The sequence below is a fragment of the Microtus ochrogaster genome, chromosome 21 (assembly GCF_000317375.1).
Source record: "Microtus ochrogaster isolate Prairie Vole_2 chromosome 21, MicOch1.0, whole genome shotgun sequence".
NCBI classification, from domain to species: domain Eukaryota; kingdom Metazoa; phylum Chordata; class Mammalia; order Rodentia; family Cricetidae; genus Microtus; species Microtus ochrogaster.
This window is the reverse complement of record NC_022022.1, coordinates 8747341-8763958: the sequence shown is the minus strand read 5'-3', so window position 1 is coordinate 8763958 and position 16618 is coordinate 8747341. Positions and strand designations below refer to the sequence as shown.

Sequence of the window (16618 nt, the reverse complement as noted above, 5' to 3'; positions counted from 1 at the left end):
GTTTTGCTCACGTCATCTTGGCATAGTCTCACTCATCGGAAAGGCTCTGTCCCCACTTGGCCTAGTCTTCCCACTCTTCCAAAGTCCAATCCCGATGCCATTTGTGCTAGTTGGATTTGTCACCTTGACACAAACCTAGACATACCTGGGAGGAGGGAATCACAATTGGAAAAACGTCACCACCAGATTGCCCTGTAGGCATATCCATGGAGACCTTTTCTTGATTGCTAATGGATGCAAGAGGCCCGGCCCACTGTGGGCAGTACCATCCCCAGGCAGGTGGACCTGGACTATGTAAGAAGGTAATGGAACACAAGCCTGGGGCAAAGCCCGTAAGCTGAGTTTCTCTAGTCCTTTTTCAGTTCCTCCCTGTGTTCCCACCCTGGCTTCCCTCTATAATGGCCTGTGGGTTATAAGTTGAATTAAGCCCTCTCATCTCCCCCCAAGTTGACTTTGGTCATGCTGTTTGCCACAGAGACAGAAGGAAAATAGAATAGCATCTTTCCTGCAAGCCTCACTTACCCCCGCCACACACACACACACACACACACACACACACACACACACACACACACACACACACACACCAGTCATGAAATCTCTGTTCTCTTTAAATTCCTCCAGGGGCTTGCATTTGTATATTTGTCATGGAGGTGACTACCATTCTAACTGGCTTGCTTATTAAGACTCAAGGTCAGAGATGGCTCCAAACTCTTCTTTGTAGGTTACAAAGAAGTACAAAGTACTCTCAAATAGCAGAAAGCCTCTAAGTGGCTGAATAGATATTTATTGAATTGGCAAATAAAGCAGGGGGACATGGAGTACTCATTTTCACAACCGAGACTTCTAATGTGCATGTATTTCACCAAGAAGTGACAAAAGTGTGAAGCAGTGTGGCCCAGCTGCCCACAATAAAAATGATCATATAACATGCCCTGACAGAAAGAGAGTAATGGCACCTCAAAACTATACTTTAAAAATTTTTCCTTTAGCTGGGAGGTGATGGGGCACACTTTTAATCCTAGCATTAGGGAGGCAGAGGCAGGCAGATCTCTGAGCTGGAGGCTAGCCTGGTCTACAGAGTGAATTCTAGGACAGCCAGGGCTACACAGAGAAACCCTGTCTTGAAAAACAAACAAAAAAGTATACACACACACACACACACACATCCATGTGTGTATATGTATGTGTGCATGTACATGTGGAGGTTAATGTCAGGTGCCATTCTCAACCTCCTTTTACCTTTCTTTTTTTCAGTTTTTTGGAAATTAAAATACATCATTTCCCCCTTTCTTTCTTCCTTCCGACCCCTCCTTTATCTCCTTACCTCTTCTCAAATTCACGGCATCTTTTTCTTTGTCATTGTTACATGTACGTATATATGTGTACATTCATATAGATATGCAAGAGTATATAAATACCACCTGCTCGGTCCATTTAGTCTTACTTATATGTGTATGATTTCATGGCTGACCACTTGGTGTTGGAGAAACAATTATGGAGCTCCTTCCTGGGGATAACTATTTCTCCTGCTTTCAACAATCCTTAATTGCCCATAGTTCTTTGTCCACAGGTGGGGCCCAGTGAGATTTCCTTCTTCCATGTCAGCTTGTCTATTGGTATTGTGCTTCTCAGGTCTTGTTTAGGCACTCAGGTTGTTGAGGGATGGGTGAAGCTTCTCTGCCATTTCTAAAAGACATTCTCCCAGCAGATTTCCTGGTCCTCTGTCACGAACCATCTTCTGCCCCCCTCTTCTATGATGTCACCTGAGCCTTAGATATAGTAGCAGCGTTGGAGATGGGCACCCCACGATCACTCGTTCTTTGCATTTTGACTAATTATGGTTTTCTGCAATGTTTTCTTTTTGTTGCAAAGAAAAGTTTATTTGATGAGTAATGAGAATTACATGTATCTGTGGGCATAGAGATAAATATTTAGAGTGTGTGGGGAGTTAGGCTGACTTAGTAAAGTGGCAGTAGTAGGCTTTTCTCTAAGATCCATGACCTTGTTAGCCCTGTGCGGCTGGCTAGGTTTCCAGTATCAGGCATGGTTTCTCTCCTGTTCAAAAGGCCTTAAGTCCAATTAGAGAGTCATTGGTTACTACCAAGATATGAGTGCCAGTATTGCAGCCTTCGGAAATTGTGTCGAATTGGTCACAGCTGGCTGTCTACCCTATATATAGAAACAGGATCTGTCACTGTACCTGGGGCTCACTGATTTAAATAGATGAGTTTGCCCATAAGTCCCAGGAATCCTCCTGTCTCTGCCTACTTGGGTTACAGGTACACCGCTATGTCCAACTTTTACCTTGATACTGGGGATGAAGTTCCTTAAGCATGTGCAACAGGCATCTCCTCAGTTCTAAAAAATATATTCTCATGGTGAAGTGTAGTATATAAGAAAAGGTTAATAAAACATAAATGTGAACTTCAACAAATAAGCAGAAAATAAACCCCTGGTTTTATTTAAAAACAGGTTCAAGAAACATCATTAGGTCCCTAGAGGTGCCCAGCCATCCTGCCTGTACATCACTGTACACAATCCTTCCCCTCAAATCACTCCTGACTCTCATGATAACCACTTCCTGGCTTATGATTTTTAACCCAACTAAACAATAAAATGTGGTTTTGCCTATTTAAAATTTTTTTAATTTTAGGTGCTTTGTCTGCATGTATGCCTGTGTGAGGGTTGGTGTTGGGTCTCCTGGAACTGGAGTTATAGACAGTTGTGAGCTGCCGTATGGGTGCCGAGAATTGAACCCAGGTCCTCTGGAAGAGCAGCCAGTGCTGTTAACTGTTGAGTCATCTCTCCAGTCCCTATTTTTAACTTTATAAAGGATAGACTTCCTGTACATATTCAAAGAGATTCGAAGGTATTCTGGGTCTGATCAGATATAATCCTACATGTTATTGCAAATAGTTATAATTTTTACTTTAAACTTTTAAAAATATTTTATTTTATGATACATCACAATAGTGTGTCTATTCTACTGTTGGTGGATATGTGAGCTCTCCCTTGTTTGGGGTGACAATGAACACTGCAGCTGTAACTATTCCTTCATATTTATAAATATTCCTGGTATACAGTGTCCACATTTCACTAATGCTCCCTGGCTGAAAATGTTCCTCTGTAGTCATTTTCTGGTAAGTAATTATTTTTTCTAATGTGCCTAATTCCTATTTATAGATATTCAGCACAAAAAGTGTGATATAAATATATAACATTGAGATTTATGAATACTTAAATGTATTTTTAAATTATTACTGGAAATGTGTGTGGTTGGGTATTGATTAGTTTCTCGGCCAGTTTTAGTTGAGTGTATTCAGATGCAGTTTTTAAGTTTTTAGTTGATTCCGTCAAGCAATCGCTAGCCCCATGCGGGGGAAGGGAGCCTCCTCTGTACCTTCTGGTAGTTTCCGTCCCTTCTCACGAGCTCTACACGGATCTGTCTCCCCCCACAGGAGTCGCCTGAACTCTCTGTCCCTGCTCTGCTTCTCTGGAGCCTGTTCTGAAGGATTCTATTCTGTCAGCTCTTCTGTCCCTGCCACAGCTCTCGATGGACGCTTTTGATGTTATCCACCCCCTCTGGTTCTTCAAAGGTTCCCAGGCCCTCATAGCAGATCCCGTCCATCACTGTGGCATCATTGTCTCTGGTCTCTGCTCTTTCAGAAACACAAGACGAGATCCCTTCTCTTTTAGTCTTAATAAACAAACATGTAGTGATTTCTGGAAAAAATAATGCTGAATGAAAAAAACATTTCTTGTTTTGTGAATTTTTTACTCTTTTGGCTTTGTGAGGAGCCCACCACCCAGCTCCCAAATAGTCACGCCCAGAGGCTTATTCTTAGTTATGTTTGCCTAACAAGTGTGGCTTGTTTCTTGCCAGCTTTTCTTAAATTATCCTGACTACCTTTTGCCTCTGGGCCTTTATCTTTCTCTATTTCCTTATACCTTCCTTTTCCTCTTACTCTGTGACTGGCTGGGTGGCTGGGGGCTGGGTGGCTGGGTGGCTAGGGGCTGGGTGGCTTGGGGGCTGGGTGGCTGGGGGCTGGGGGCTGGGGGCTGGGTGGCTGGCCCTGATGTCCTCCTCTCCTTGTTCTCTTGCTCCTCTTTTTTTTTCCTTCTCCCAGATCTCTCCTTCTATTTATCCTTTCTGCCTGTCAGCCCCTCCTACCCTTGCTCCTGCCTCACTATTGGCCATCTAGCTCTTTATTAGACCATCCAGTGTTTTAGACAGGCCCAGTAACACAGCTTCACAGTTTAACAAACACAGCGTAAACAAAAGTCACACACTTGAAATTAATATTCCCCAACAATTTTTCTGTAGGAACATGACTTTTGATCACGTTCTCCTTTAAACCTAATATTCTGAGGTTTCTGTAGTTGTTTTTTTTTAAAAAAAAAAAAAAAACCAAAACTCTTACTCTATTGGAGGGCCTGCCACCAGCTCCCAAATAAATACACACGGAGGAGGCTTATTCTTTCTTAAAAATGCCTGACCTTAGCTTGACTTATTTCTTGCCAACTTTTCTTAAGTAATTATCCCATCTATCTTTTGCCTCTGGGCTTTTACCTTGCCCTAATTCTCTATAATTTTTCTCTCCTTCTTATTCCGTGTCTGGCTGTGTAGCTGGATGGCAGCTGACCCCTTCTTTTCTTACTCCTTGATCCTTCTTTATTGTGACCATCTCCTTCCAGAGTTCTCCTCCGATTTCTACTCTCTGCCTGCCAGCCCCACCTATCCTCTCTCCTGCCTTGGTATTGGCTTTTCAGCTCTTTGTTAGACCATCAGATGTTTTAGTCAGGTGAAGAATCACAGCTTCATAGAGTTTAACAAGTGCAACATAAAAGAATACAACATATCTTTACATCAATAAAACAAATGTTCCACATCACATACAGGGTAAACAAATGTAACACATCTCAAAATCATATTCCACAGCAGTTTCAATAAGAAAATATCCTAGCTGAAAACCGTAAGAAAAAAAATTAAACTCTGAACAAAGAACCTGCAGGGCTTCATAAAGCATCCTGTCTAGATTTCTCGGTCAAGTGAAAGGGCCTTTCTAAGAAATCAGAAAGCAAAAACAGCAAAATGAAGCAAAAGCAAATAGAAAAGAAAAACCTTTACAGTAGACAGGAAGTGTTGCCCCCACTTCCTGTGCTCCTTTTATCTACTTTTGCATCAGACATGGCTAAGAGCTACAAATATCCCCAACTAGCCAGCAAGAAAGACTAAGACCAAGGCATCAAGGGCAGAGCTGAGGACTTTGTCTCTCTTGAAAGCCCTTGCGTGAGAGAAACTGTGTCATGGAATTTGAGGTTTGGTGGTTTATGCTGTTTTGCCATAAAATACCACAAAAAATGATCAGATATTATATTACCTTGTAAGTAAGTCCGTTTAGACACACTGCTGCTTTGTGGATGTGGTCTTGGTACATGGTTGAAGCTAAACGTTTTCAAAAGGGGACCAGGCCTATGCTAGCTTAAGTAATGGAGGAGCAGTGACCTCACTGAGCCATTCCGCTGCCAGCCAGCCTGAGGAAGGCAGTGAAGATTTGAGGTGATGATAGCCAATAACCTGAGATCTCATTTACTAGATTGGTAATATAGAGAGCTACATGTTGTGGTACCCCGGGAATTAGAGCGCTCATCTATTTTTATCCCCCTTCCTTCCTCTGACTTGCAAGCTAAGCTCAGCCTCGGCCAGAGGGAAGTGAAAATTCAAGAAGGCCCTCTGTACAGAGCCGAAGGTTACCCTGTCAGCATCAGCTGCAACGTAAGTGGTCATCAGGGGCCTTCTATGCAGGATTTCCAGTGGTCCATTTACCCGCCAGCAGCTTCGACCAGGGAAGTCCAGATCATCAGTACCAAGGATGCCAGCTTCTCTTACGCAGTGTATGCCCAGAGGGTGAAGAGCAAGGAGATCTACGTGGAGAGGCTGCGGGGCAACTCGGTCCTGCTGCACATCACAAAGCTCCAGATGAAGGATGCTGGGGAATATGAGTGCCACACCCCCAACACGGATGGGAAGTACTTTGGAAGTTACAGTGCGAAGACAAATCTAACCGGTGAGCTCTTGCTAGCTAGCCCCTGGCAAGCCTGTCTCCACCATCACAGTGCCCTGCCATGGGAAAGGCTTTCCTTGCTCTGGATACCCTTCCAAGTATTTTGGAAATGTGTTACAAATAGGTGTGTCATATTTTCTCAGTGACCTACCCCACACAGAATGAGCCATAAGCTGGTAGTAGCAAAGCATTAGATAGACTTTTGCTTATCCCCTCACCCCATATCATCTTGTAACTTGCTAAGAGAGATAGCACTAATATCATAGGTGGTGTCGTTAACCGTAGAGTGGTTATTTTCCAACCACCATTTTCTATCACATTTTCCTATAGAGATTGCTATAGGAATTCTTGCAACTGTCATTTGCCCGGCGTATCTAGCTTTCTTTTGCAGTTTAGCAGACACCTCCACGAATTCCAGGATGCAGATTCAACATTACCACCTTCGCAGAACCCTTTAGATCGCCTCAGGGCCTACCCCAACTTGGTTCTTCTTAGTTCCCTGCTCACACTGTGTTTACTGGCATTTGCCCAGTTATGCCATAACCGGCTATTTATATGCACATCTCCCACCACTTCTGAGCTCCTGGGGACACCCGGCTCTTAGAGCAGTGTCTGGAGCATCCGGTGACTCCATCCCCACGCCGCTTTCACACCGGCTTGGGCTGGATGGCTTACATTTGAGGAAGAAGAGAGTGGTAGGGTCCTATGACAGCTATGACAACTTTGGGAAAGATTGCACTGGGGGTCTGAATAACAAATTACACGATTTCAGGGCTCTGTAATGGAGAAAGCAGATTAGGGTCTGGGAAGGGAAAGGAAGTGAGCCACTCCTGTGCATCTAGAGAGACACAGGGAGGCTGAAGGCCAGAATCTAGGTCTAGAAGCTCCAGTGCTCCTCTCACTGGTGGCTGAGTAGCTAACCCAGCTCTAGACTATGCTAATGGAGCAAAGCCAGGGCCGTAGGTCACTGAACCACGTGCTTTGCGAAGTTCCCATGCTCCCTCAGCAATCGGGAAGGCCTGCATTAGGAAAGCATATAGCTGGGAAAGCAAACTCAAAGGATGCTCTTTGAGATGAGGTGTAGGTGCCACCTTCCCTCGAGACGGTCTAATGAAGGAAGCACGGACCAGTCAGATGACCACTGTTGCTTTGTTCCTAGTGATTCCCGACACCCTCTCTGCCACCATGCCCTCTCAGACGCTCAGGAAGAAGGAAGGCGAGCCATTAGAACTCACCTGCGAGGCAACCAAAGCAACGGCTCAACATACCCACCTCGCTCTCAGCTGGTACCTAATGCGGGAAGGAGAGAGCCAAGCCATTGAGATCATTTCTCTCTCCAGGGATTTTCTGTTGGCCCCCGGGCCCTCCTATGCAGCTAGGTTCGCGGCTGGTGACGTGAGGCTGGATAAGCTGGGTGCCACCTCCTTCAAGCTGTCCGTAGGCAGGCTCCAGCCCTCAGACCAAGGCCAGTTGTTCTGTGAGGCCACGGAATGGATTCAGGATCCGGATGAAACGTGGACTTTGATCACAAGGAAGCAGACAGATCAAACAGCTCTGAGGATCCAGCCGGCGGGTAATTATCTTCTCAGGAAACCTGTGAATTTGCTGTCAGTGGGTACACTAGGGATAGCCGGATAGCTTTTTTTTTTCCCCCTTAAACCTTTTGTTGACTTTTCCTAAAAAGTAGATAAAAAAGTTCAAGTTAATTTTGTGTTTGTCATCTGGGAAGCATAACTAAAGAGGAAATGTTCCAGAATGTTCCATTTTGGCTTTGCTCGTGTGAGATTTTATATGGGACAAGAAATATGAAACAGCCTTGGACATGATTTTATAACCATGTTTGTCAGGCACTTTGTAAGCATGTTATCTTTATCATTTCATTGTAGGCCAAATAATCACCCCATAATTTGGTCAGCCCCCTGTTTTCAAAACAAGGGACCATAGTTACAGACACCCCGAGTACGTTCTAGTCCCTGCTGGGGAAAAGAGGAACCTACTTCCAAAGTCAAATCTGCCTCTTTCCTAAACCTACCTACCACAGGCAGCTGGGCCTCAATGCTGCACTAATTTCCACTGTGAAGCTTTGTCCCTATTAGTGACAGAATGTCTTTCCACCAGGCTTGAAATTGTCACCTTTCATTTAAAATGTCACTGACATTTTTGTCAAAAGTAGACAGAAAGGCCTGGTCATTTTTGGTCTCTTTATGTGCCTTGATACAATAGGAGAGCCAGCTAAAACTGAGTATCCACCGTTGCTGTGGAATATTTGTCTAACTAGGCAAAAATGTGTTATATTCATTTATGCTGTATTTGTTTAACTATGTGTTGCATTTGTGTTATTAAACAAAATGAACCTGGGCTCAGAGAGGCAGGGTTAGCAACTAGTTGACAGGAAGTAGCAGAAAGAGGTGGGGTAAAAAGAGAGGGGCTTCTGAGGATGCCAGCAAAGAGCAATTAGCCAGTTGCTACTCTGACTCTGTGCTGGCAGGTTTTCACACCAGCCTTTGAATTTCAAGTTTTATTAGAACAATAGAGATTTAGTAAAGTGACCTTTCATGGTAGCAACAGAACCATTGTCTAGGGGACAGAATCACACACACACACACACACACACACACACACACACACGCTACAGCCTAAGCAGTTGGGCCGCTTTTAAAGTGTAGCCACAGTGAGGAAGGTAAAACAGCATTTTAGCGCCCAATGTGGGGCACCAAATGTAGCAGACTTTCTTGAACTGCCAGACCACAAATCATTACATGAAGATTTATTATTAGTTATGAATGCTTGGCCTTAGTTTAGGCTTGTCCCACTAGCTCTTATAACATACATTAACCTATTTCTCTTCATCTACATTTTGCCTCAGGGCTTTTACTTTTATTTTATTCCATATGTCCTACTTCTTGCTTCCTCAGTGACTGTCTGGTTGGTGGCTACCTGGCTGACTGGCCTGGGTATCTCCTTCTCTTTCTCCCTTATTCTTTCTTTTTTTTTTTAAATTTATTTATTTATTAAAGATTTCTGCCTCCTCCCTGCCACCGCCTCCCATTTCCCTCCCCCTCCCCCAATCAAGTCTCCCTCCCTCGTCAACCAGAAGAGCAATCAGGGTTCCCTGCCTTATTCTTTCTTGAGTCTAGATTCCTCCCACTACTTGTTTTCTCTGCCTGCTTGCCCTGCCTATCCCTCTACTGCTTAGCTATTGGTCATTCAGCTTTTTATTAGAACAATCAGGTGCTTTAGGCAGACAAAGTGAAACAAATGTAATGCATCTTTACATAGTTAAAAAAATGCAACATAAACAAAAGCAACACATCTTTACATAGTTAAACAAATGTTATATTCCACAACACACTGTGGAAAGGAATATTCTAGTGGTGGATCACTAACTTTATATGTTACTCTGCTCCACTACAAATCATCCTGTGGCCCTCAAGTGTCTGAGATACTGGATCCTACAAAGTCATATCACATATGCTCAGAAGTTAGAAAAATTCTACTGATTATTTCTTAGACAAATGAACAAAGTAAGAAATAAAGGTTGGGGATTATGGTTCAGAGCAAGCACTGAAAGCCCAGCACTCAGTGAGGCCCAGGTTCAATGCCCAGCACAAAAATGAAAGAGAAAATCAGAAATCATAATTTACAGCAATTCAACACAGCATGAAATATTTCACTTTTTAATTAAGGAGGCATGCCTAAGTAGATATTTAACACAACTGTTGCATGCTTTTTACTTGCTGGGGACTGCTTTCAGAAAACCATGGATACTGTCATTTCTGGGTGATTTGGAATAGTCAGGGACTTTGTAATTTTCCTTCACTGTGGGGCTGTTTTGGAGCAGGGAACTCACAGCCACCATGGAACTGGAAGGCTACATAACATGCAACCGTAGTATTGTTATCACAGATCTCATTTCTCATGTGCCGAAAGGGGGCAAGTACAGTGGATTTTCTAAACATCTGCCTTGCTTTTGTTACCCAGCAAGAGATTTTGAAGTGAACATCACGGCCAGGAGCTTACCTGCTGAAGGAAAACCCTTGGAACTGACTTGCCTGGTTGTCGGCAGGGGCAGTGACCTGCAGTTTCAGGGTTTTTGGTTCCTCAACGGGAAGGAGATTGCCCAAATTGATGCTGGTGGGGTCCTGATCCTGAAGACAGACTACAGAGACAGAGCAAGTCAAGGACAACTGCAGGTTTCAAAGTTACACCCCCAGGCTTTCTCTCTCAAGATCTTCTCCGTGGGTCCAGAGGATGTAGGCACCTACAGTTGTGAGGTGGCAGAGGTGCTGAGAACTCAGACCAACTCCTGGCAGGTTCTTCAGAGAAAGCAGTCCTCAGTCACCCAGGTGCAGCTGAGGGAGCCAGCAGGTACGTGACATGGGGACAGCCACAGACGGTGCTGTCTTCAGACTCGCCCTCCCTGGGTAGTACAGGAACACAGTGGGCATCTTGCTTTAGAGTCTGGAGCCTGTCAGACCCCACTGGAGGTGAAGTGAAGGAGGGGGATGTACCAAGACTAGCCAAGACGTTTGGAGTTCAATTCCTGCGACATGGGCCATGGGTACCTCTCTTCATTTCTCTCAGTTTCAACTCTCGTGTCTATAAAATGACACAAGTAGGTGCCCTTAAGTCCCTTCTTGTCATCTTATGTTGTTTGAGTCTATTTGGCTTTTTGGGTTACATTTTTTTTGTATGCTAGGTTGTCTGTATTAATAAAGTCTTCTGACTTCAAGTGTTTGTACACATGTACACACATGAGCATAGGCTTACAAGTGCATGAATAGACTGCACATGTGTGTGCCAGTGTGTGCGAATGTATGTGTAGATGGGGGTTGAGGAGGGGTAGAGTCCCTTTTCCTGGGGAACACACGGCCAAGTAAGCTGACCTTGAGTTGAGGCAGGGCAGCCATTTTTCAATTGCTTTCTGCTAATCTCATTACGCTAACTTGCAGCGGGTCATAATTCTGACTCAGTGAGAAATGAGCAGACAAATGAAAGCAGACAGACTCCATTCTCTGTGCTTGTTGTGATGCCGTGAGATGTCTGCTCAGCTGGTCCTGAGCATCCCTATGAATGAAACAGCGTGAGCCACTGCTGTGCCCTGGGTCTAACTGCCCTTCAGAGGCTCAGTGTGGTCCTCAGTGTGGTGATGTGGACACAATGAGGTTGTGGGAGCTCCACCCTCACGGATGTATTAATGCCACCGTGGGAGACAGGACTGTATAAACGAGGCCACCATGGGTGCTTATTGCTCCTGCTTCCCTTTCTCTTCCATAAAGTTCTGCTGTAGCTGGAGGGTCCCCACCATGCCAGTACTGCAATATCTGGATTCTTAAACCCCCCAGAATCGTGAGCACCACGAACCTCCTTATCCATTACCTGGTCTCAGATATTTCATTATTGCAACAGAAGACCGACTCAGGACAGCCACTTAGTTCATCCTTGCTTTATGGAGATAGAGTGACTTTAACTATGTTTGAATCATCAGTGCTTTACATAGAGCAAAAACAGACGCACCCAGGACCAATATTAGAATCATCTGGACTGAGTGTCAAAGTCAAAGTCTAAGTCTAGAAAGAAAATTTGCCCAAAAGCAAAAACTAGGGGAAGAAATTTTAATTAAAAATAAACTGAGCTAAAATGAAAGCTAGTCTTGCTGCACTTGCTCATTAGGGGTATCTCCAAAGATAGATCGATGCCTCTTCGGCGTTCTGCTCCCCGCTCCCCAGTGGCTCAGGAGGAAGAGAGTGGCAGGATAGGGAGTTTCCTGGTGTTAGTTTACATGCTAAACATTTGGTCTAAGTTTCTAGGGTTCAGGAAAGACATATTTACACAGAGCTCACGAAATCTCTGAAGTCCCCAGGGAAGTATCTACCAACTTCCTTAAAGCCCCTGTGTAAGAACTTGATCCTGGGAGCTCCAAAGGGTGCATCGTGGCGTTCCACTCCTGGTCCTGGGGACTTATCTTTCAATGATAAAGAGGTTTTTTTTTTCCATAGGTTGGAGTCTAACCTGGGCCTAACATGTAGCAACTGGAAAACTTATTAACATATTTATTGAGGACCTTGTCTAACATTTCTGTTTTGGAAAGTCAAACTGCTATTTGAAATATGAGTGGATTTTATTGGTCCATGAATATTTTAAACAGAAGGGAACAACACCCACTCTCCCCGTGCCTTTCTTCTGACTCTGAGGCTAATGGCCACAGTGAATTTTTGAAGTGATGTTCGTTGAAACTAATCACGATGGCTATGTTACAGTGGCGAAATTATGACTAGTCATTTCCTTTCTAGTTTCTAAATTTCAGTTATGAGTCATTTTTATATTAAAAACAAAAGGCAGATAGCATGATCGTGCCTCTCACACCCACAAGGCAGAGGCAGGTTTGATAATTTGCTCCACCTGGTTATGAAGATTAGTCTTTATGCTGCCATTGTAGCTGGTGCGTGCCTGCCTGAAGCGGTGGGGAAGAGCAATTTGCAGATTCGTTTAGATCCCCTCTAGATTTCTAATGCTGGTTCTGTTTTATTTTTCTCTTTTTGCTTTGAACTACCTCCACTATTGCCAGTGTCTCTTATTAAACACTAACGGTAATAGCTAACCCCTTTCAGTACTCTCTGTAGCCCAGGGCCTAAGCCCTTTGTGTGGCCTTTGTTCAGTCTTCTCAACAAAGCAAAATGTGGCTGCTGTTATTACCCTCATTTTTCCTGGAAAGCAACGCGAAGGCTCAGAGAGGTCAAGTGTGCTGCCCTGAGTCATTCTGCCTCTGGGTGGTGGTGGCTGGCCTTTAGTGCTGGGCTGCCCAGGATGCGGGAGCTCCTGATGTGTCTGCATGGCCCACAGAGCAGCTGGGATAGGACCTTGCACAATAAGCATTTGTTGAGTGAATGCTTGCATTTCTCCAGGTTTTGAAATTCCCATCTGGGAGCCAGCCTTACATTTATAGTTATGCACAGTGATTTAAACATAAGAAGACTATCTTTGCCAATGATAAAAGATAGATAGATAGATAGATAGATAGATAGATAGATAGATAGATAGATAGATAGATAGATATGCATGCATCTGGATACATGATGTGTGTGTATATAAATATACATCTCCCCAAATTAGTTTCTTTTTAATGGTAGTATTACAAACAGAGACATAATTAATAATGTTCTTACCCTGTTTAAAACACACCCTAAGTGGATTAGGACTGGCTAGGGCACAGTAAGTAGGAAGACGGAGAACATATTGAAACACTGACAGCCTGTATTCTAAAAATAAAACAAGTACCCTAAACATTTAAGTCATCAGGACTTCATTAAGTTAGGGATCATTTACTCGCCTTAATGAATCAAACAAAATACTATCAGATATTTGCTCAACTGGATATTTTTCAGGATGGGCTGACTAAACAAAACAGTAGGAAAAATAAGTGTATGTTATGAATTGTATATGTATCACCTGTCTTGTTTCTACTTTGTGATGATTATCTTAGGAAAATTTTATTTCACACACACACAGAGATGCACACTTATCCATCTACATCTAGCTATCAATCTATCAATCTATCTATCTATCTATCTATCTATCTATCTATCTATGTATCATCTATACATCCATCCACTCATCCATCTGTTCACCCCCTCATCCACCCATCTATACATATGTATACACACATGCATACACACATACATTTATCTATACATACATATATACGTTAATCCATTCATCCATTTACGATTTAAATGTTTGGCAGATCTTTGTTCTGGGCGTGATAAGGAGGAATCCACCAGCTCTGATTTGTCACAAACAAGTCAAATCCTTATAATTCGATGCCACTGCATTTTAGAAATGTTTCTGTTTAATTAAAGCACTTTTCTCCCATAATCTCTAATCCGCAGCAAGAAATGTGACTGTGTCTGCCGAGCAGTGGGATGTGTGGGAAGGAGAGGAGCTTACCCTTCTCTGCAAGGCAGGTGGGGATGCAGGTCCTCTGTCTGTGAGCTGGTGGCTCATCCCACAGGCCCAGACCACACCTGTATTTGTGGCTGGCATGGAACAAGATGGTACTGTCCAGCTGGGAGTCTCTTCTCCAGGCCCCAGGTCCCATAGTAACAAAAGGTTGGAGAAAGTGGACTGGGCCACCTTTCGGCTGGAGATTGGCTCGGCCATGGTCACAGACAGTGGCACCTATGAATGCAGAGTGTCGGAGAGGCTCCAGAACCAGGCCAAAGAGTTGCAGTGGACCCAGAAGATTACAATCACTGTAAAATCTCTGAGTGAGTATCTGGGAAATCCTTTTCTGAATGTGTGTCAATCACTTCGTTCTATACTGCACTTTGAGTAGGGTCATCCAGACCCCCTGCCAATTGTATAGGTACCCCCACGATAAACAAAGCAGGATCTGCCTATCAGGCCTGTCGACTAACCTTCGAGTTCACTCATCCTTATAGATCATTCTAGAGCACAGCTTGTGAATTGTTCAAAGTTGAGCACAAACCCCTATGAATAGGAGTTGACTTCCAGATGAACGGAGCCAAGCCTGTTCCGTTCCGGCAGCAGTCTGGGCGTCCCGAAGTCTTTTCTAGCACAAGCGAGAGAGTGACGCGGAACCCTGGGGGTGGGGAGGAGGCCAGACACTGGCTGTGCGTGTTCTACTTGCTGAGTGGGGAGAGGAAGGAGGCCAGACCCTGGCTGTGAGTGTTCCACTTGCTCAGCGCAGCTGTCTGAGTGGCACACTGCGGAAACACTGCCTGTTTGTTGTGGCTGCTGGGAACAGTCGGCTGCAATGGGGGAAACTTGGGAGGGCTGGGGTTGGGATTCGGGACAGACTGTACCCCCAAATTCATCATAGTCCAGGAGCACAAATGTGTGTCCCTGTGTGAAGGGTACCATTGAGAAAACTTGGACGTCCTGCGCTAGGACTTGGTAAACAGGAAGCGTGTCTCCCTCCCCCGCTCCACAGAATCAAGTTTACAGGTTCATCTGTTGAGCCGTCAGCCACACGTGACACTCAGCCACACCTTGGACCTGTCCTGCATAGTGAGGGCCAACCACTCGGACCTCAAGCTGCCATGCTCAGTGACATGGCAGTTCCAGCCAGCTGGCTCCAGAGCCTTCCATCCGCTAGTTCGGATCACCCACAATGGCACAGTTGAATGGGGGGACGACCTCTCCCAGTTCCACAGGAAGACGAAGGTTTCACAGTCTTCACTCCGCTCTCAACTCCAAATCCACGATGCCGCCTTGGAGGAGACCGGGGTGTATCGGTGCACGGTGGAAGGTTATGACAGGAATTCCCTGTACACAAGTGACCCAGCCCGGGTATCTGCCACCTCCAACCCAGTGAAGATTACTGTCACTTTTCCAGGTAAGGAAGGCATGAAATTGATCCCTGCTTTTAAAAAGGGGGAAAAAATAGAAAAGAATCTTTTTTTTTTCTGGTCAGGTGTGATTATGCACACTTATAATCTGGGTACTCAGGAGGCTGAGGCAGGAAGATTGAGAATTCGATGTCAGCCGAGGCTACAATTTGAGCCTCTGTCTCAAACAGTAACAACAACAAAACTCCTCCCCCAACTTTGTGTAAACTATAGAAGTAAACAAAAATACTCAGTCACTGCATTTGTGGTGGTAAAGTAAGCATGATATGGTGGTATGAACATGAAGCCAGTACACATAAGAGCCACACTGACCAATATTAAAACAATGAAATACCTCCACACCGGATAACGACCACCGCTCTGTGCCTTTTCCCATCTGCCATGACTTCCTGTTGCCAGCAGCTAAAGGATACCATTTGGCACAGCAGGTCCTCAAGGGCCTCCCTCCAGAGGGCACAGTCTTTTAGGTTGGTCCCTGCTGGCGACCCAACATCTTTCTCATGTTTAGAAGTGGTGGTGATCATGTCGATTCCATTAGAATACACTTAGCTACCTCTTTTAATGTGTTAACATACAAGAGAGAACTTATGGTTTCAGTAAAATTCAGTCTTAACTTGATAATAGCTCACAGAGGCTAAAAGTAAAACCCAGCCTGAAGTTCTGCCAGGCCGTGTGTTTTCTCTCTCCCAACTCGTATTTTCCCGGGATGGTAATACAGCCAGGGTTTTACACATTACCTAATCTTCCCCTACCTCAGTCACTGCTTCTGTAAATTGCTGATGTTCACATGAACTGAGGTGTGTCTGTAGCGTGCCCACTGTAGTGCCTGGCTTGCCAAGCGGGCGCTCAGGCATGGCAACCACCACCATCTCTGTGTTGCTGAGAATTATTTGTGCTCATAGTAATGACCTTACTCGTGAATTCATGCCTTAATTTACTTGTCCTTCCCCAATGTTTGAGATTGCTTCCATAAATCTTTAATCATTTATTTATTTATTTATTTTGCTCTCAACCCAATGGCATGAAGTTTTCTTCCTACTACTAATGATTGCTTTTTTTTTTTTTTCAATTTTCAAATAAGCAGACTCGCCGGGCGATGGTGGCGCACGCCTTTAATCCCAGCACTCGGGAGGCAGAGGCAGGCAGATCTCTGTGAGTTCGAGACCAGCCTGGTCTACA

The 16618-nt window shown here is 44.5% G+C and overlaps 1 protein-coding gene across 1 annotated transcript in view; it reads left to right on the top strand.

Moving 5' to 3' along the window:
- Positions 1–234: 234 nt before the first annotated feature.
- Positions 235–16618, top strand: part of Cd101 (CD101 molecule) — a 34488-nt gene continuing 18104 nt past the window's right edge. The window contains exons 1-6 of the mRNA XM_026784109.1: positions 235–302; positions 5614–6071; positions 7228–7641; positions 10050–10436; positions 13958–14335; positions 15022–15426. Coding sequence (XP_026639910.1) covers positions 235–302; positions 5614–6071; positions 7228–7641; positions 10050–10436; positions 13958–14335; positions 15022–15426 — 2110 coding nt within the window. The remainder of the gene's footprint in view (positions 303–5613; positions 6072–7227; positions 7642–10049; positions 10437–13957; positions 14336–15021; positions 15427–16618) is intronic.